This window comes from Phaenicophaeus curvirostris, chromosome 24 (genome assembly GCF_032191515.1).
Source record: "Phaenicophaeus curvirostris isolate KB17595 chromosome 24, BPBGC_Pcur_1.0, whole genome shotgun sequence".
Lineage (NCBI taxonomy): Eukaryota > Metazoa > Chordata > Aves > Cuculiformes > Cuculidae > Phaenicophaeus > Phaenicophaeus curvirostris.
In genome coordinates this window covers 4,484,554-4,504,188 of record NC_091415.1, presented here as the reverse complement: position 1 = coordinate 4,504,188, position 19,635 = coordinate 4,484,554, and the positions used below count along the sequence as shown (strand labels likewise).

Genomic DNA, 19,635 nt, shown 5'->3' with positions numbered 1-19,635 from the left:
GGGGGTGGGAGGGTTGCTGAACAAACTCAAGGGACTCTAGTACCATTTTACATGCTTGCCCACGGCAGAGCTGATGCCTGGAGCCGGGCAGATACCCAGGGCTGGAACTGCTCTCCGGAGCAGGAGAGCAGAGCAGCTGTGGGTTAATCCATCCCGGAAAGGGGGCTGGTAGCCGAGCCGGGTGCCAAGATCCCCCCTCCTGCAGGAGTACAAACACAGTTCATCCTCCTGTACGAAATCCATAGCGAGCTGCGGCTGCCAGGTGCTCATCTCCCAGCTGCTAAATATTTATGAGCCGATTACAAAAAACAAATTTATCACTTTAGCCCTCAGCCAAATTTGAAGGATCCAAATATTTATGCTGAATGGGAGCTCTTCTCCCTCACACACTTCCTCTCTCCCACCTTGCTTCTCACTCAAGCGCAGAATCAAGCATTTTCCACCCTCTCCCTGGACAATACATCATCAGGGTGAGACCAACAGCAGGAGGTTTAACAAGGGCAAATGCCGGGTCCTGCACTTGGGGCACAACAACCCTGGGCAGTGCTACAGACTAGGAGAAGTCTGTCTAGAAAGCTGCCTGGAGGAGAGGGACCTGGGGGTGTTGGTTGACAGTGACTGAACATGAGCCAGCAGGGGCCCAGGTGGCCAAGAAGGCCAATGGCATCTTGGCTTGGATAAGACACGGCGTGGCCAGCAGGGCCAGGGAGGTTCTTCTCCCTCTGGACTTGGCACTGGTGAGACCAAACCTCGAATCCTGTGTTCAGTTCTGGGCCCCTCACCACAAGAAGGATGTTGAGGCTCTGGAGCGAGTCCAGAGAAGAGCAACGAAGCTGGGGAAGGGGCTGGAGAACAGGCCTGATGAGGAACGGCTGAGAGAGCTGGGGGTGTTTAGCCTGGAGAAGAGGAGGCTGAGGGGAGACCTCATTGCTCTCTCCAACTCCCTGAGAGGTGGTTGTGGAGAGGAGGGAGCTGGGCTCTTCTCCCAGGGGACAGGGCACAGGACGAGAGGGAATGGCCTCAAGCTCCACCAGGGGAGTTTTAGGCTGGACATTAGGAAAAAATGTTTCACAGAAAGGGTCACTGGGCAGTGGCAGAGGCTGCCCAGGGAGGGGGTTGAGTCCCCTTCCCTGGAGGGGTTTAAGGGACGGGTGGACGAGGTGCTGAGGGACATGGTTTAGTGATTGATAGGGATGGTTGGACTCGATGACCTGGTGGGTCTTCTCCAACCTGGTGATTCTATGACTCTATGATTGCTTGATTGCTATCCACCAGCAGCCGAGGGGAAGCCCACGTGTGGGTTCATGCTCCTGTGAAGGAGCCGTGGGGTGAGGAGGCAGACGGGACGCATGCTGAACACCCTTCACAGGACAGAGCACAAAGCAAAGCTGTCAGCATCTGGTTTTTTGGGCCAAGCCCTCGGAGCAGTGGAGCTGCAATTGGGAACAGGGACGAGCTTTGCCAAGTGAATCATTTCTTCCCCATCCCACCCTTTTGGCAAGGCCAGCACTACCTTCCACTTCCAACAAAGGGCATTGGCTGCGCTTGGCTGGGGACGGGACGTGACCCTTGGCTTCCAAGCAGCTGTTTTTTTTTGCTGTTCCCGGTCAGCGGGACTCGCTCAGCACAGTCACCCATGGGCCACAGCAACGCTAGCGCGGCCTCTGCCACGGATCCATCTGTCTGGGACACAACCAGGTCCCTCCCCGTGTCCCCCGCGCCCAGAACAGACACACCTACTGCTGGCAAAGCCAGTGGGCAAACCCCTCGGCTCGTCTGCTCCAGCTGCACGTCGCGTAGAGCTGCACACGGATCGCTTTCCCCTGCATAAAGGCTATTAAAATTAACAGAATAATGCCCATAAATCTGCCATTGTTTCCCCTCAACACAGAGGAAGAGCCAAATCACTGCTAACAGGGGCGGCTCAACAAGGTTTTAGATCAGCCTGGTGAATTCAGGAGGCTGGAAGTTGCATCTAATTCAGAGCAGCTGCATTATCCCATTCAGGGAACCAATTAAACCTCCGGCAACGGCACCGCAGCCACGTTTCAGTCTCATTGTTGTCATTATGAGCAGCCACATCAGCCCCTTTCTGCCCATACAAATCAGTGCAAAAAGACCCCAAGTGTTCCCCACAGGTGCATCTTTATCATTTCTTATCTGCGTTAGGATATTTTATAGCTAGAACAGGCCTGATCACAAACTCCTGGAGTGAGTCCAGAGAAGAGCAACGAAGCTGGTGAGGGGGCTGGAGAACAGGCCTGATGAGGAACGGCTGAGAGAGCTGGGGGTGTTTAGCCTGGAGAAGAGGAGGCTGAGGGGAGACCTCATCGCTCTCTGCAACTCCCTGAAAGGAGGTTGTGGAGAGGAGGGAGCTGGGCTCTTCTCCCAAGTGACAGGGGACAGGACGAGAGGGAATGGCCTCAAGCTCCACCAGGGGAGGTTCAGGATGGACATTAGGAAAAAATTTTTCATGGAAAGGGTCATTGGTCCCTGGCAGAGGCTGCCCAGGGAGGGGGTTGAGTCCCCTTCCCTGGAGGGGTTTAAGGGACGGGTGGATGAGGTGCTGAGGGACATGGTTTAGTGATTGATGGGAATGGTTGGACTCAATGACCTGGTGGTTCTTTTCCAACCTGGTGATTCTATGATTCTGTGATCCCTGACTATCAGCAGCTCCCTTTCATACTGCTCCTAGAGAAAATTGCTCTGCCCCTCTTGCCGACGGCAACAGAGAGTGCAACTGCTGCATCAGGAGTCAGGATGAGACCTCAAATGCCTCTGTGCAGGTTTTGGAGATTAAAGAGCACAGCAAGATAAAGGCAGTGGATCACCAGATCCTGGTTTGATACTCTTCTTGTAAGAATATTTCTCTTCACATGGTGCTATGAGGACAGGCTGGGAGAGTTGGGGTTATTCAGCCTACAGAAGAGAAGGCTCCAAGGAGACCTTAGAGCAGCTTCCAGCACTGAAAGGGGCTCCAGGAAAGCCGGGGAGGGACTTTTTACAAGGGTATGGAGTGATAGGATGAGGGGGAACAGTTTTCAACTGAAAGAGGAGAGATTGAGATGAGATCTGAGGAAGAAATGTTCTCCTGTGAGGGTGGGGAGGCCCTGGCCCAGGTTGCCCAGAGCAGTGGTGGCTGCCCCATCCCTGGAGGGGTTCAAGGCCAGGCTGGATGGGGCTTGGAGCCCCTGATCCAGTGGGAGGTGTCCCTGCCCATGGCATGGGTGGAACTGGATGATCTTTAAGGTCCCTTCCAACCCAAACCATTCCGTGATTCTATGACTTTCAGTGCATACAAAAACATTCCACAGAAGAAGGCTATTGCCATCCCACAGATGGGGAAACTGAGGCAGAGAGGAGAAACCTTTGTCCGGAATCATTCAAGCTGGTCCGTGACAGCCAGGCGACCCAAGGCGACTCAGTGCTACAGGATGTTACGCCAGCTCAAAACAATTCCACAAAATGTTTAAATTACACCAGAAGCCAGGAAGACAAATAAACTCATTAAGTTTTGATAGTACACATTTTTATATGTCAGACCTGCTCCATTTTAGACAGATGTGCATTTTTCACATTCTTTCCCCAATTTCCTCACCGGAATAAGGGGCCGGAAACGCAGATTTTCCTCTTGTGGCTTGTTCAGCTGACTCTGGGGGGAAATGCTGCTTTTTGTTTACAAGCAGGGAGGCAGATCCGGGGGTTCATTCTCTGAGCAGAGGAAGCACAAGCAAACTAACCCCTGCCCTCTGCTACTGTGAAGTCACGCAAAGCCAAAGGCTCCTTCCCTTTCAGCGTTGACTTAGGCATGAAAAGCCCAGCGAGAATTATCTAGTCCTTTCTAATGAGCCTTCTGCTGCAGAATCCTTCACTCACAGTCATAGCACAACCAACCCAGGTAATTAACAGCAAAGCCTCCACAATTAAAACAGCTACAGAGGGAAAAAAGATGTATTTGCAACCCTGAAACACCGCAGGGAGTGTGTGTGTAAACCGCACGACGAGCTCCTACTGAGGAGGGATTCCCACTTTGCTTTTAACATCTTTGAACGCGTCCCTCATCCACCAAGCATGGTTTTTTCTCCAAGGCAGGAGCAGAGGCAGCTGAGCTGAGTCAGTGCACAGGAGAGGTGAGCAGGGGCACAACCATCCCAGGGGTTTACACGCCCGGCACACGCAGCTCCACACCCCCAGCACCACGCCAGGGGGTTTTGTTTCCTTGCAGTGTACAAAAAGTGGTTAGTCCAAGCTTATCTTCGCAGCGCTGCTGCTCTACCAGCAGAGAATCATCTCCAAAGAATGTTTCAGTAATGCTGCGGTGCTGGATTTCAGAGGGACACTTAATCTTGCCTGAGTGGTTCACTAGGGCCAACTTTCTGAGCATGAAATATTTAACTATCCACGGGCCTCCTGTGCTATAATAAAGAGACTTCTAACCAGCCCCTGAAATAAATAAGTGAAGAGCAAAGCAGGAGCTGTTAAATACACAAAACACAGCTCGATTGCTGCCTTCCTCCCATCCCCGTGAACCCAGAACACTGCTGACCCCCCAGCAGCAGGGACCCAGAAACAAAACGTCTCTGGATGCTGGGAGAGTCAACAGGGGAAGAACTGGAAAGAGAAGGTCAACAGAATGATCTGTCAGGAGCACTGCTATCAATTCCCCCTCATTTTGGGGATGTAAAAACTCATCCAGCTTGCCTAAAAGAAATCAAGCCCTGTATTTGAGCAACTTAAACTTTGAAAAGCCCCTCATTTCTTGTAATATTGCTTTTCCCTGACTCCAGATAAGCCTACCTGTTGTCACTTAACACCTTAAAGACTTAGGAGTGAGCGTTTGCCTGTTAATGTGATGTGAGAGTCAGTAAAAGCAGTGAACGCCACCCAGGACCCCCTCCAGAGGCCAGCGAGGTAGAGATGAGCTCACGCTGTACAGATTCCCTCCTGGCACAGAAACTCTTAAGCAAAGTCAGCCTTACCTCATCCCACTCCGAAGCAAAGGACGGGGACTTCTCCAGCCTCTTCTTCCCCGTGCTACAGTTGGAGAGCGATTCGCTTCGGCTCCCCATGGCATCGTCCTCTGTTGGCGAGCAGGTCAGAAGATCAGAGTCCGATTTGGATAAGCTGCGGCTGAGTTTAAGCTCGGCTTTGGGCTTGTTCCCCGGGTGGGCTCTGCCCACAGCTCTGTCCCCCTCTTCCTCAGCACCGCCGGGGTGCTGGAGCCCGTGGGGCGTGACTACAGTTTCAGGATCCGCCCGGTTGACGTGCGTGTGCTGGATGGTTGCGTAGACCACTTGCTGGTTTTGGTCCGGAGAGCTGGTCCGTACTGATCCAGAGGCAGGTAAGTCAGCATCCTCCAGCTGCATAGCAGGTGGGTGGCTTGGAGCTTCCGTACCTCCCTTCTCCGTGGAGGAAACGAGCCTGAAAGGGTCCTCACTTATCTCGCAGATCGGGGAAGAACCGTGAAGTAAGCCTGAAAACTGCTCTGGAACCTGGATGTCCTGGCCATCGGCAGAGTCCTGGCTGCGGCTGCCACTGCTCCTCCTGTGGTCTTCAAGAAGATGGAAATGGGGAGGAGGGGGGGAAGTTAAAAACATGGAAGAAGCAGCAAAATTCCAGCTCTCCCCCTGCCCTCCCTCGGCGAAGGAAGGAGAGATAAAGAGAGAACAGTTCAGTATTGTTCCGAGCACTCAACTTGTACCCAAAGTCATGGCATTTATAAGATTCCAAACACTGGCCTGATTTATGCAATCTGGCAGCTCTCCTTGTTGTTTTATTCCTGTTAACACTAACTATCAGGCCTTGCTATATAAGGCTAAGAGAAGTGCTAACTATATCCTGCAGAGAGAGCAAGTGAGGTAGGAGAAGCGGACACAGAGGCTCCTGGAACATCTGATACATTTCCATAAAGGCCAAAGTGTTATTTAGAGCAGCGCTCCCTGCTCTTGGCTCGAGCTGCAGGGTGGGAAAACTTCTGGACTGTAATCAACCTGCGAGTTCCAAAATCCGTTCCCAAAAAAAACCCCGCTGCTTTCCTCCCTAGCGGTTTCTGAGTTTAACCTCTCCTCCTTAGCCAGGGGAGAGAAATAAACAGTTTATGCAATCAAAAACCTGCCCAAGAAGTCTCTCTCTTGCAAGTGAACCACGGAACGGTCTGATCCACCACCACAGCGAGCTGCGCGAGCCCTGGCTGCCCCAGAAATGTGACACTGGTGTCACTCAGCTGCTGCCACTTTAATATCAGGTACCTGGGTCCTGCATAAATCATGGATAATTGACTGATCCCAATTGCCCAGCGTGTGCAGAGACACGCGTGTACTCACCTCGGTCGGGTTACACACGAGCGTTTGAACTCTAAAAGCCAAACTGTCTACAGTTAAGCAGCAAAACTTTTGTTTACCAAGGATTCCTACACCTGTCCATACTTGCTTGGAGATTTTAACCACTTCTACTTAGGCTTTTCAGTCTGAGGAGCAAAAATCGACACTGCAAAGGAGCGATAAAGGAAAGCACATGGATAACACGGCTCTGAAGTACAAGGAGGATGTTTAGATGTGAAGAGGAAATAGCTCGCTCTGCACAACAGCAGCTCTCGGAAGCCAAGGCAAAGGAACCCTCATTCCAGTGAGGCAAAATGCACTAATGAATTGTACTGATCTTTAACTAAAAGCAGCCAATTAGCAACAACAGGAGATCAGCTCCTTCCCCCACTGTATCCTTTCCAGCGCTGGGCTTGACCAATTCATTTTCAAACACTACCACCCGTCTGGTTCTGCAGTCTGTCCTCACAGCAGAAACAGGGCAGGAAAGGACTAAATTGGTCATTTGTCTTTGCAAGCTGCTTCAGATCATAGAACCATAGAATGGTTTGGGTTGGAAGGGACCTCAAAACCCACCAGTTCCACCCCTGCCAGGGGCAGGGACACCTCCCACTGGATCAGGGGCTCCAAGCCCCATCCAACCTGGCCTTGAGCACCTCCAGGGATGGGGCAGACACCACTGCTCTGAGAAACCTGGGCCTCCCCACCCTCACAGGAGAACATTTCTTCCTCAGATCTCATCTCAATCTCCTGGCTTTCAGCTCAAAACCATTCCCCCTCACCCTGTCCCTGCCCTCCCTGATCAAGAGCCCCTCTCCAGCTCTCTTGGAGCCCCTTTCAGCACTAAAAGGATGCTGGGGTCTCCTGCACCCTGTGTTTGATGAGCGTAGCTCGTCCGTCACACAGGCATTTGTTTACTCCACTGAAAGGCTAAAAGCAGCTTGCTCAGCTGGCAGCTGAGTCAGGAACAGCAAAAGCCTGAACGGAGGTTAACTGCCAGGGCAGCGCGCCGGCAGCCCTCGCTTCTCGCTTGGGATCAAGCGATACGAGGGCTTATTTCATCCTGGATCCGATGAGTTAAAGATTCCAGGACAATGAAGTAGTTGTTGATTAAATTGTACAGGCACAGAAACCACAAGTTCTGCAACTGAAGCTGCCAAAGGGGAGGCACTTTCCCCATGGGGAGGTGGTGTCATCAGCATCATTCCCAGCGCCGGTGGGGAGAGGCAGCAGCGGCACCTGACGGGAAGAGCTTAAAACCAGACTATGTCCAGTTAACTTTGCATAGAGTTATGAAGCTGTAACGCTGGAGAGAAACCTTAGAGGAGACCAGATATGCTGCATTCATGGGACAGACTGGTATGAATAAGAAAAAGCTACCAACATTGCACGAGGGACACAGCACTGACGGGGCAACCTGAAAGGGAAGGAAAAACCTTTGCAAAATCATAGAATCACCAGGTTGGAAAAGACCCATCGGATCATCAAGTCCAACCATTCCTATCAAACAATAAACCATGTCCCTGTCCCTCAGCGCCTTGTCCACCTGTCCCAAACCCCTCCAGGGAAGGGGACTCAACCCCCTCCCTGGGCAGCCTCTGCCACTGCCCAGTGACCCTTTCCAGGAAAAATTTTTTCCTGATGTCCAGCCTGAACCTCCCCTGGTGGAGCTTGAGGCCATTCCCTCCCGTCCTGTCCCCTATCACTTGGGAGAAGAGCCCAGCTCCCTCCTCTCCACAACCTCCTTTCAGGTAGTTGGAGAGAGCAATGAGGTCTCCCCTCAGCCTCCTCTTCTCCAGGCTAAACACCCCCAGCTCTCTCAGCCGTTCCTCATCAGGCCTGTTCTCCAGCCCCCTCACCAGCTTCGTTGCTCTTCTCTGGACTCGCTCCAGAGCCTCAACAGCTTCTCTTCCCAACCTCTTTGCTTCCTTGGAAATAATTTCTTCCATGGTCCAGCTTAACCTTTACTGACATTTCTGCTGAAGGCAGCGAGGCGGTTGGTGAAAGTTTATGCCATGTGCTGGAATGCTTGGGTCCAGCCAGAACAAAGTGCTCCAAGCCCAGCTCCAGAGGCTGACAAAAGGGGTCCTGTTGAAAGGAATCACAGCCACCCATTCATCCGCGAGCCAGCGAAGGAGGGTTTCGAAACACAAGGCAGCAAGGACAACAGCACTTAGAATCATAGAATCATAGAACAACCAGGTTGGAAGAGACCCACTGGATCATCGAGTCCAACCATTCCTATCAAACACTAACCCATGTCCCTCAGCACCTCGTCCACCCGTCCCTTAAACCCCTCCAGGGAAGGGGACTCAACCACCTCCAACCACTCGCTCAGAAGATGTGAGGAACATCTCGAAGGAGACATTTCAGAGCTGGAAGCTGCAAAGGGAAGAACCAACAGAGAAAAGCAATTCCACTCCTCTTTACCATAGAGGTGCACATGGCAGGAACACAGAGCTCCCCAGGGGATCCTGGGGTTTCAAGGAGTCCTTTTGGGGTTTTGAAGAGTCCTTTTGAGGGTTTCAGCTAAAGGTGCCTCAGGACTAGCTGAGAGGCCAGGACAGCCACTGCCCATCTCAGGAAGCAGTACTTCCCTAGGATAGGTTACTGACATGATTCAGCTGATGTGCTGATCACTTTTTTCACGGCAAAATGATGACCTGTCCTCATTTTTCAGGGGTGTTGTGAATTTGGAATAGGGAAAATAATATTTAGGTGCTAGAAAAGCAAAAAAATCCCAGTTCTATGCACCTGCAGCACTTCAAGGGATCTGAAAGCACGCCTTTGAAAGTCACACCTTTTAACTCAGGGAGTCATCCTTAGCCACAGGGCCTTCTGTTCAACTCCCTCAGCTCACTTTACCGCCAGGTACAGACACCAGACCGGTCCTGACTTCTGCCTGCTGCAGGTTTCACTGACAGGAGGAACTTCCAACATCTACTGGGAAACAGGAACCTCTTTGTGGGTACCGTCTGTGTGCTCCCCTGGGAGAATTTGATGAAGAGCTTCCCTGCCAGCCGCCTGACGATTCCAGATACATCCCTCACCTCCTAACGCTAAGCTGCAGCCGCCCCACCTTGATCGAATTTCCTTCCCTATATATCAGCAGCAGGATTTGTTTCATGCCCCTGGATTAGGAGAATGAAGCTGTTATTGCAGCTGGTTATTGCTCAAGCTCCCCAACCTTAAAACAAGCATGGGCATACACAAGCCTGTAGCTTTCATATGGAAAAGGCTCCCCATGCCACATCGTGCCAGAATTTGTCAAGTGAGGAGTGTGAAAATCTCTCTCCTGTGGCAGAGAAGCCCAGAGAAGAGAGGGAAGCTCGTCTTTAGAGTGCTTCTTAGACTGGATTTTAGGAAGAAATGATTCCTTGTAAGAATGGGGAGGCCCTGGCCCAGGTTGCCCAGAGCAGTGGTGGCTGCCCCATCCCTGGAGGGGTTCAAGGCCAGGTTGGATGGGACTTTGAAGCCCTTGATCCAGTGGGAGGTGTCCCTGCCCATGGCAGGGGATGGAACTGGCTGGGCTTTGAGGTCCTTTCCAACCCAAACCATTCCATGATTCTACTTTAGAGGTGCAAAAATAACCTTTGGTTGCAGGAAAACTAAAGCAAAGGTTCCTTTTCACAGCGAGGAACCCAGAGCCGCTCAGTTCACTCCTGTATTGGTTTCATCAGGATCAGCCACTTCAGGCAGACTTCATCCTCCAAAAGCTCCCTGAACTTCTGCTCATACGTGCTCTCTCCCCTGCTCCCCTTTTAAAAGAGGACAATAAACCACTACTCTAGTTTCCCATGCCTGAGACATGGGAAAATGCTCCATCCTCCAGCCACGACAAAATAAAGGGAGAGGATGCAGGCTGTGCTTCCACACTATGACCCATCTCACAGCAAACCAAGAGGTTTCTGTCGCTTCCAACCTTGGTCTGCGATACCCATGTGTCCCCACAGATCCCGTCCAGCGATACCTTTCCCACTGCGACCGTAGCCATACTCTGGCTCTGGGAAAACATCCTTTAAATCTCCCAGCAGCACGTTTTGTCTTTTATCACCAGGTAGAATATCTGGTTCAGGGCACAGCCAGACATCTAGTAGAGCAACCATAACGAAAACCTCCAGCAGGAGGAGAGGCAAAGGCTGGGACTTCAAGCTGGGCTTCCTATGGAAGCAGCACAGCAGAATCAACAAATATCAGTTTCTAAAAACCATCAGAAGGAACCGAGCAAGCCCTACCTGCAGCTGGTTACTGCTGACAGCACTTGTGGATGACTCTGCTGAGAAGCAAGATGGACATCAAAAGTCAGAAGTGTTTTCCATATTCACCCTCCATCAGATCTCTCCAAATGCAGCACGAGTCGCACAAGCTCCTCCCGGTCAGTTCACCGCTCCTGGCCTATTTACAACTCCCATTACGAAGTCTGAATGTCCTGACTTCTCGCATGCGATCGCACGGCGTTTCCTTACCAAAGGGGATGGGAAAGCATTTGGCTTCAAACAGCTTCTGATTCTCTGCCCAGAACAAGGGGCCAACTTTTCCCAGTGCTCCAGCATGTGACAGCAAGAGGCTATAACGTACACAAAAGGCGACCAAAGCCAGGCGGATAATACCACATTCATCTACTCGCTGGACACAAGACAACTTGCGGCAAGGGGAACAAAGGCAGCTATCACATATGAAAGGCACCATTAAAGCCAGTGGGCTTGAAATTCAGCCTTTCCGCTGCCCTGAAAAGCCCTTCGCAACAGCACATCAAGAATTTGAGTCCTTCTCTTCTGAGCAAAAGCTCCTCCAGAACATCAAGTGACATCTAGAAGCCCAGCCTCTCAGATCGAGGGCCAAGAAGTGATTCACAGCCATGCTTCAGCTTGCTCCTTATCTTGGGATTGAGCTGCTGCTTTTGATCATAGAATGGTTTGGGTTGGAAGGGACCTCAAAGACCAGCCAGTTCCACACCCTGTCACAGGCAGAGACACCTCCCAGTGGATCAGGGGCTCCAAGCCCCATCCAATCTGGCCTTGAACCCCTCCAGGGATGGGGCAGCCACCACTGCTCTGGGTAACCTGTTCCAGGGCCTCCTCACCCTCACAGCAAAACATTTCCTCCCAAGATCTCATCTCAATTTCTCCTCTTTCAGGTAAGACCCTTCTGATCCAGAGGTGGGAAGATTCTCCAACACTCCAATTAAGGCTTCAGTCCTAGACTCAGCCCTTGTTTAGTTTTTTTCCAAAATGACTCTGCTACAACCTAAACACGTCTTCTCCCTCCCTATCAGCAAATACCTCACATTTCATACTCAGCTTCCTCCGCTTCTGCATCCCCTTCTGGCATCTGACCTCAACTGCTGTGAGAGCCGGAAACATTTGCTTTTGTTCCCAGTGCAATAAAGCAGATTTCAAAGCTTCCAGAGCTGTTACAAAGCTCGTGCACAAAGAAGAAATCTGTAATGCTGCAACAGAAAGCAAGGATGAACCCCAACCAGAAAAAGAGTCAGTGCTGTATTTCCTGCTGGGGCTGAGAAGGTTGGAGTCCCCAAGAGGATGAGGAGCAAGTGAAGGATGGCATGGATCAGCTGCTCCTGCAGCACACGGAGAGCAGCCAGGTGTGGACAGTGCCACATGTCCATTTGTGCCACAGGGATCACTCTGAGATGGTCTGGAAAACAGCTGGTACCTTCTAGAGAAAGAGAACAAACGATTGTGCCCCTTTCTCCACGTCCACCACGAAGAGCGATGGGAGATGGCCCTGGCAAGCTTAAGAAACTGAACAGATGAGAAATACAATGGCTGGATGCCTTCCCCAAGGAGCCACTCTTCCTCTCCACTCAATCGAAGGCTCCACTGAGCTCTACTTGCATTTAAAAGAGCGGAGATGCACTGGAAGATGAGAAAACTCAACCGCATCCTTGGATGCAGCAACCTCCAGCAAGCTGATCTTATTAAAGATGTCCCTGCTTCTGCCGCGGGGTTGGACTGGATGACCTGAAAAGTTTTCTTCCAACCCAAAGCATTGATTCTATTTCTCCCACTATGACAACTGAAAGGGCTCTAGGTTTGTTACAAACACTGTAACACTTCCCCTAGGCTGCAAACCCTGAAGTCACAGCTATTTTCTTTCTGGCTGTACGCTAAAAGAAAGGACTGTGCTCTGGATCCTAAAGGGCCAAAGATGCTTCAAAGATGCTTCCTACCACCTCTCCATGAAATGGGACTCGGCCTGCAGTACCAACAGCTTCAGGTGCTCAGGGCAAGAGATTTGCATCAAGAACAAGCAGATGTGTTGCTTTGAGATTTTCATCAATCTGACACGTAATTATGACACTCCTTCACTCATTTTCATCAAGCCCAGACACGGCAGCCAAAAAGAGGAGGGAAGCAGTCAGGAAGAGCTCACACTCGAATACCCAGCACAGAAAAGACAGCCTGAAAGCTGCAGGTTCAGTGGCTGTCGCCCAAGGACTATTCCTGGCAGAGACCTCAAAGCACCAACCTAAAAACCATCTTAACTTTGCCTCCGGCAGCAAGTGGCTTTGGCAAATGCTGGTGGGAAAACAATGACCTCTTGTGCCACCCTCGACAAGCCAGGAGTGCAGCGGGACTCACGGAATGAAAGCTACCACACTGCAAGGAGGGGAAAAAGAAGCTGCAGGTCTTACAGGGCAGTCACTGGGGCATCACATCGAGTCCTCATTATCCTCTGTTCCTCCTCAAAGGGAGATGCTTTCCAGGCTTAGAGTCCAAATTAAATCCTTCCAAATTCCTGTTCAGGACTTTTGAATAAAGCAAGAGATGTTTTTCCCTCGAAACAAATCTTGTGTTGTTGTTCAAGGAAAGCCAAAACACCCAGCAACAGCCAAACACAAGAGACGAGGTGTTCCCAGATCCTCCGTAAAGCACAGAAGTCCCTCTGGGAGAAGAGAGACTGGTCCGACACTTAACCTGGCTACGCAGCGGATTTTCAGCCAGTTCTGGAGTGGAGCTTGCTTTACACATTTGTTCTCCTCCTCTGCTAGTTTAGACCTCGAATGCATTTTAATATAGAGTGGGATGTTCTTTTTAAGATCAGGATAGCAGGGCCAGTCGCCCACTGATATGAACATGCGGTACCAGCAGGTCTTCAGCTTCATCTGGATGGAGAGCACTGCTCATTTCAATGTTTATATTGGGTCGTCTCCCTTCTAACACCACGGCACAGCCTCCCACCCCTCTGCATTTACTTGACTCTACACAAAATTCCCTTATTTCTGAAGTTAACAGAGCAAGTCCTCACAATCTCTCCCTTGTCCAAACAGCAGCGTTGCCCTTCCTCTGTGTACATTTTGTACAGGAACGTTTAGATCTTGCCTTTATCAAAGTGAAGATTACCAGGAAACAAAACAATTGCAACCCAGACCCCAACCGCTCCACCCAACAAAGAGTTCAATTGTTCCAGTTGCTCTCTGCCCTCTCTATTTTCCTTAAATGCATCTAAGCATTTTGGACGGTCACTTACCTTTTGTTTTCCTGTCCACCGCAACTGGCTTTTTAGTTTCTGCTGTCAGCAACAACTCGTAAGGGTGTTCCTCTTCCTCAGCTCCACTTCCCCTGCTTTTTCCTCGTGCACCAGAGGCCTAATGAAAAACAGCATAATGTAGCGCTCCACAAAAGCAACGCTCTTTATCCTGGCAATAAAGCACAAGGTCTCTTTATGCCATGGGTTAAGCAAGGAATTGGCAGAGGCAGCACCTTCACTGCGGAGTGTGATCAAAAATTTAATACTCCTTGCCCCCCAGCCTCAAAAAAACCACCCCAGCCCCCTTTTTTTCCTAGTATTTAAGGTTGCTGACAGCTTTCTAGCACTGACCAACTGATTCACTGCACCAGGGCTGCCGACAGCCTGGAGGGGGAAAAAGAGCTGAGACCGTTATTCCTGTTCATCCCATTTCGGATTTACTGTTGCTATTGGAATCTGCATCGTCATTCACTATTTAGCTGCTGGCCCCGCTAGGACGCAGCTGGAAAAAGTAAAAAGCTCAAATTCCTGCCACCTTCTCCAAAGTCTCAGATGTGGCATTTCTAACCTTGGGATGTTTCTAACCTTGCACAGCGCATTTAGGACTAAAGAGCCCTCGGGCAACACTGTAGAAACTCAGTTTAACCTCGGGATGTGCAGCAGCAATTGTGCTCGTTTCAATCCCAAAAAGCCTCTGATTAGAGCTTGTTTGTGATATTGGGAAACCCTCCAGCGAGCTGATTTGGAAAGTCACCATCCATGTGGAGGAAGCGGTCTTGCTGCAGGATCCAAAGGAGTCTGGCTGCTGGCTCGCACATGTCAGTCTACCTCAGTGCCAAGGAAAACAGGCATTTGACATCCTTAAAGAGCTGCAGGTGCCATCCCAGTACTAACGGGGCTATACTGGGCTCCAAGGCACCCTGCCTGCATGGTCAGCTGCCTTTCAGCACCATCTCCTGGCAGGTTCATGCAACCTTGTGTGCCTACAGCCAGCCGCGGTGGGGTCCAACTCAAGCCCAAAAGCAGATCCCTACCTGATTCCAAGACAGGAAATCGCAGAATCATAGAATCACCAGGTTGGAAGAGACCCACCGGATCATCGAGTCCAACCATTCCCATCAATCACTAAACCATGTCCCTCAGCACCTTGTCCACCCCTCCCTTAAACCCCTCCAGGGAAGGTGACTCAACCCCCTCCCTGGGCAGCCTCTGCCAGGGACCAATCACCCTTTCCATGAATTTTTTTTCCTAATGTACAGCGTGAACCTCCCCTGGTGGAGCTTGAGGCCATTCCCTCTCGTCCTGTCCCCTGTCCCTTGGGAGAAGAGCCCAGCTCCCTCCTCTCCACAACCTCCTTTCAGGGAGTTGCAGAGAGCAATGAGGTCTCCCCTCAGCCTCCTCTTCTCCAGCCTAAACACCCCCAGGTCCCTCAGACTTGTTCTGCAGCCCCCTCAACAGCTTCGTTTCCCTTCTCTGGACTCGCTCCAGAGCCTCAACATCCTTCTCGTGGTGAGGGGCCCAGAACTGAACACGGAACAGGTCTGAAAAAAACACCCCCCAAGGAGGGCTCTCACACTACTCAGACTCTGGGAACTAACACTGATAGCAGTTTAAGCACCACCTCCAATTTCTTCCCCAAAGTGAAGGCATCAGAGTTGTTTCAAGGGCAAACAGGTACCTACCCGACTGCAAGTTAGACCCCTAGAGGCTTCGGGAGTCTTGGAAAGACACCCAGGGCCAGCAGCAGAGTCCTGCATCCGTGTACTGCTCCTGCGTGTGCCCAGCTGGCTTTTAAACCAACTCTCTCAATAGGAGGAAACAGGTCACGTCTGGCAAAGAAAGCCTTTATCCTACCTGCTTCAAGATGGAGCTGCCAGGCAGATCTGCTCCTTTTCAGGTGGAGGAGCTCCTAATGAGCAAATTAAGGAGAAAAGTTTCTGACCAGATGGTGGCACAGAAACCTCAGACCGTAACAGTAGGGAAGTGGCTCTCGCCAGAGATCTTGGAACAACGCTGCACAGCAGCAGCCTGGCATAACAGTGCTAGCCTGGACCTCCAGCCAGGCTTTCGTGTACTCCTAAGAGTCCTGCGGGTGATGATTATCGTGCTGTTCTCTGAACCTGAAGGCTCCCTGGCAGCCCACGGCTCCCAGCTTTCGCTTAGTAAACCTTTAGACGTGCCTTTACAAGCTTGGTTACACTTCATTTTCTTCATCACTCATCCTTCCAGGCTTTTAAACAGAGTTTTGGGTTCAAATTCACTCGAAATGAAGACCAGGGTGTGCTGGAGAACCACGAGGCTCCGCAATCAGGAGTAACACCACCAAACTTTCTTCTAGTTTATCTTTCATTTACCAATACAGATCAGTTAGCGTGTGTACTAACAAAGCCCCAAAATAAGATGTAGTTAATCCCAGAATGGTTTCGGTTGGAAGGGACCTCAAAGCCCATCCAGTTCCAACCCTCTGCCATGGGCAGGGACACCTCCCCCTGGATCAGGGTGATCCAAGCCCCATCCAACCTGGCCTTGAACACCTCCAGGGATGCTCTTTAAAGTGCACTTAATCCACAGCAGTCGACTCCAAAAGACTTTTTAAAGGGTAACTCATCTCGTTTCTCTCTCCAGCCCCACCAGAACTGCAGAGCAAACCGCTGGAACAATCCTGGTGCCTCGTCTTTTGTCTGCCCTTCCCTGTGGAAGAGTTTTATAACCAGTAAAAAGCAACCCTGAGGCATGGACAACTTGCTTTAACCAATGATGTTGTGTCACTGTGGCGCGTGGACAGCTTCAAGGTGTATAAATAAGTGGTACTTTAGCAATAAAGTTGAGAATGATTTTGCATGGCATCAGTGAACTGTCATTACTCGGGACTTGTCTTCCTATGAGGGACCCAGCAACACTTCCCTTTCCCAGATGAGTTGTAAACAAATGAAACTCAAGCTTCATGTGACAACACAACTTTTATTCAGCTACAAACCCAGAAGGTTTCTGCAGAGAGCCAAAGAAGGCACCAGAGCACCTCCAAACAACCAGCTTCTTAGCCTGTTTGTACTCATGTTTTTCTACGATGAAAGGTGAAAGATCTGCTCTGAGAGAGTTTGTCCCAACCCCAGGATACTCAAGGACAAACTGTCCTGGCAGAGCAGGTTTGGAGGAGGGCAGACCAGGGTGCTGCAACGAGATGAGACATCTACAGCATTCCCAAAGCACATTCCTGTTCACAAATCCCCAGTCCACAGGGAACATATACTGAGCTAATAAATAATGAGCAGAAATCAGCAAGGTAGGGCACCCGGACAAAGCAAGCAAACAGAAAAAATCAGACCCAGAGCTGCTTTATCCAGAGGTCACTGCCAGGCAGCGACACTCTCTGCCTCTAAGTCCTGTCAACAAAAGCGGCTGCAGATCAAGATCTCCCCTGCAAACCACTTTGCATACAAATCTATCTGCCAGCAAGATTCCTGTAACGGAACGTGTTTCCAAAGCTGTTAATGGCAGGACAACACAGCAGGTGGTTTATAATCAAATATGGCAAGATAACTCACTGTGAGTAGTCAATGCCTCGTGTTTAGCACCATGAACGAGTTCTGCTTCCCAGTTACACCATGACCTGCTCCTCAGCTCTCCTCTGCCCCGAGCCTGCCACGGCACTGGTTATCATGGAACCATAGAATAGTTTGGGTTGGAAGGGACCTTAAAGATCATCTAGATCATCCATGGGCAGGAGGGACACCTCCCTCTGGATCAGGTTGCTCCAAGCCCCATCACACCTGGCCTTCAACACCTCCAGGGATGGGGCAGCCACACCTTCCACAGACAACCTGTTCCAGAGCCTCCCCACCCTTATGGCAAAGAAATTCTTCCTTATGTCCAGTCTAAAGCACAACAAAACCATTTTAACTGCAGCGGAGCCATCAGCCTGCAATTTTACACTTCAGTTTTACTGTCTATGCATTAACTCTCTCTATAAACAGTCAGTTCTATTAAAGCAACATTTATTCACTTCTCGTGTAGATTTGCCATTATGTCAGAAAACAGATCATATTTATGCCTTGTAGGAACCTCAGCAGGTCAATACGTTCAAAGCAAAGCACCTGGTGAACCAGAGTCCGTTCTGACAGTTGGAGGCAGCACCCATTCCACTTGTCTCAGAGAATCACAGACTCGTTAAAGATGGAAAAGCCCTCTAAGCTTATCCAATCCAACCATCAGCCCAGCACAACTGTGCCTGCTAAACCACATCCCCAGCTGCCATGGTTGTTGAGCCCCTTCAAGGATGGAGATTCAACCACTGCCCTGGGTGCTTCACCACTCAAGCTGAGGCCTCGGTGACTGGCCTGGCAACACCAACACCAAGCACAAGAGAAGAGATTGGGGCATGGAAGGGGCAGTGACGTTGCAGTAGCCCCGGACACGTGTGCTGGGCCAAGCAACATGGGAGGGGTAGCCCACAGCAACGTCCCCAAGGCAGGGGTTCCATCGTCACCTAGCGACGGGTGGTCAACATCAGCCCTCGCTGCCTAGATACGGTACCGAGGCCACTCGCTTGGACTCCAGCTGAGCAGCTCGCGAAGCTGGAGGCCTAGACTTGAGCTCCTGTTGGACCTTGGTCCTGACAGAACATTTTGCGTAGCCAGACTATCGAGAGGCACTCAAAGCAGCCAGGAGACACACTTGCAGCAGCACAGGTGAGCTTTGTGGGGAACCATGGCCCCGAGGAGCTGGAAGGGTTTCCCTCCTGAGGGTCCGATGCATTTCTCCCACCTCTGCCCGAGCCAGCCACTTAGAGAGACCTCTCTTCCTTCTCTAGACCAACACGTGCTGCTGTAGATGGAGCAGAGGCGGATTGCGTCCACCACCAGCTCCGCCAGCCCACTGCAGGCAGGAGGCACGGCCGCGGAGGCAGCTGAGCATTGTACCATCTGCCTAGACACCCGGGAGGCAGCTGCCTACGCGATGCCGTGCCTCCACACCTTCTGTTACACCTGTATCCTGCAGTGGGCTCTCCAGAAGCCCGAATGCCCCCTCTGCAGAAGGAGAGTGGTATCCATCCTCCACTCTGTGCAGGCAGATGACCGCTTTGAGGAACACAGCATCCGACCACCTGAGACACCACCAGCCGTGTTCCACCTGGCAGAGGGGGCTCAGGGGACCCCAGCCATCCCCAGACGCCGACTCCACCGAGCACCCCGGCTCAGACGTCCTCAGCGCTACCTCCACCCGCGCATCTGGGCCTTCAGATTCCGGCAAGACCCAGGGCTTCTCCGCCCCATGCTGTCGTGGCTCCAGCAGGAGTTGAGACAGCTCCTTGGGGACAGCCACGGAGAACCAAGGGAAGCCCAGCACCTCGTGTTGTTGAGCCTGCGCCACTTTGGCCCAGACAGGGACATCTTGAGCCACGTGCTGCACAATGCTCTGCGGGAACACACAAGAGGCTTTGTAGACCGGCTGATCGAAACCATCAGGGTCCGGCTCGGCTGGGAGACTGAGCATGAACCAAGAAGAGGAGCTGCCTGTCCCACCCCGGAGCAAGAGGGCAGCCCCCTAGCTGCCCCTGGCCCCAGTGCCACGCGAGCGGCTTCTCCTGCCCCTGCTCCAGCTGCCTCCGTCCCCAGTGCCACCCGAGCGGCTTCTCCTGCCCCTGCTCCAGCTGCCCCCAGCCCCAATGCCACCCGAGCGGCTTCTCCTGCCCCTGCTCCAGCTGCCCCCAGCTCCAGTGCCACCCAAGCGGCTTCTCCTGCCCCTGCTCCAGCTGCCTCCGTCCCCAATGTCACCCGAGCGGCTTCTCCTGCCCCTGCTCCAGCCGCCTCCACCAGCTCTAGCA

General features: G+C 51.6%; 1 protein-coding gene across 10 annotated transcripts in view; it reads right to left on the bottom strand.

Annotated features, from left to right (window-relative positions):
* ANKS1A (ankyrin repeat and sterile alpha motif domain containing 1A) overlaps positions 1–19,635 on the bottom strand; it is a 125,767-nt gene that overhangs the window by 57,583 nt on the left and 48,549 nt on the right. For all 10 annotated transcript variants that reach the window (XR_011339055.1, XM_069875942.1, XM_069875943.1 and 7 more), the window contains 2 exons: positions 13,812–13,929; positions 4,980–5,551 (listed from right to left, as the gene is read on the bottom strand). Coding sequence is in view for 9 of the 10 variants with exons in the window: in XM_069875942.1 (XP_069732043.1) it covers positions 4,980–5,551; positions 13,812–13,929 (690 nt within the window). In the remaining variant the exon portion in view is untranslated. The remainder of the gene's footprint in view (positions 1–4,979; positions 5,552–13,811; positions 13,930–19,635) is intronic.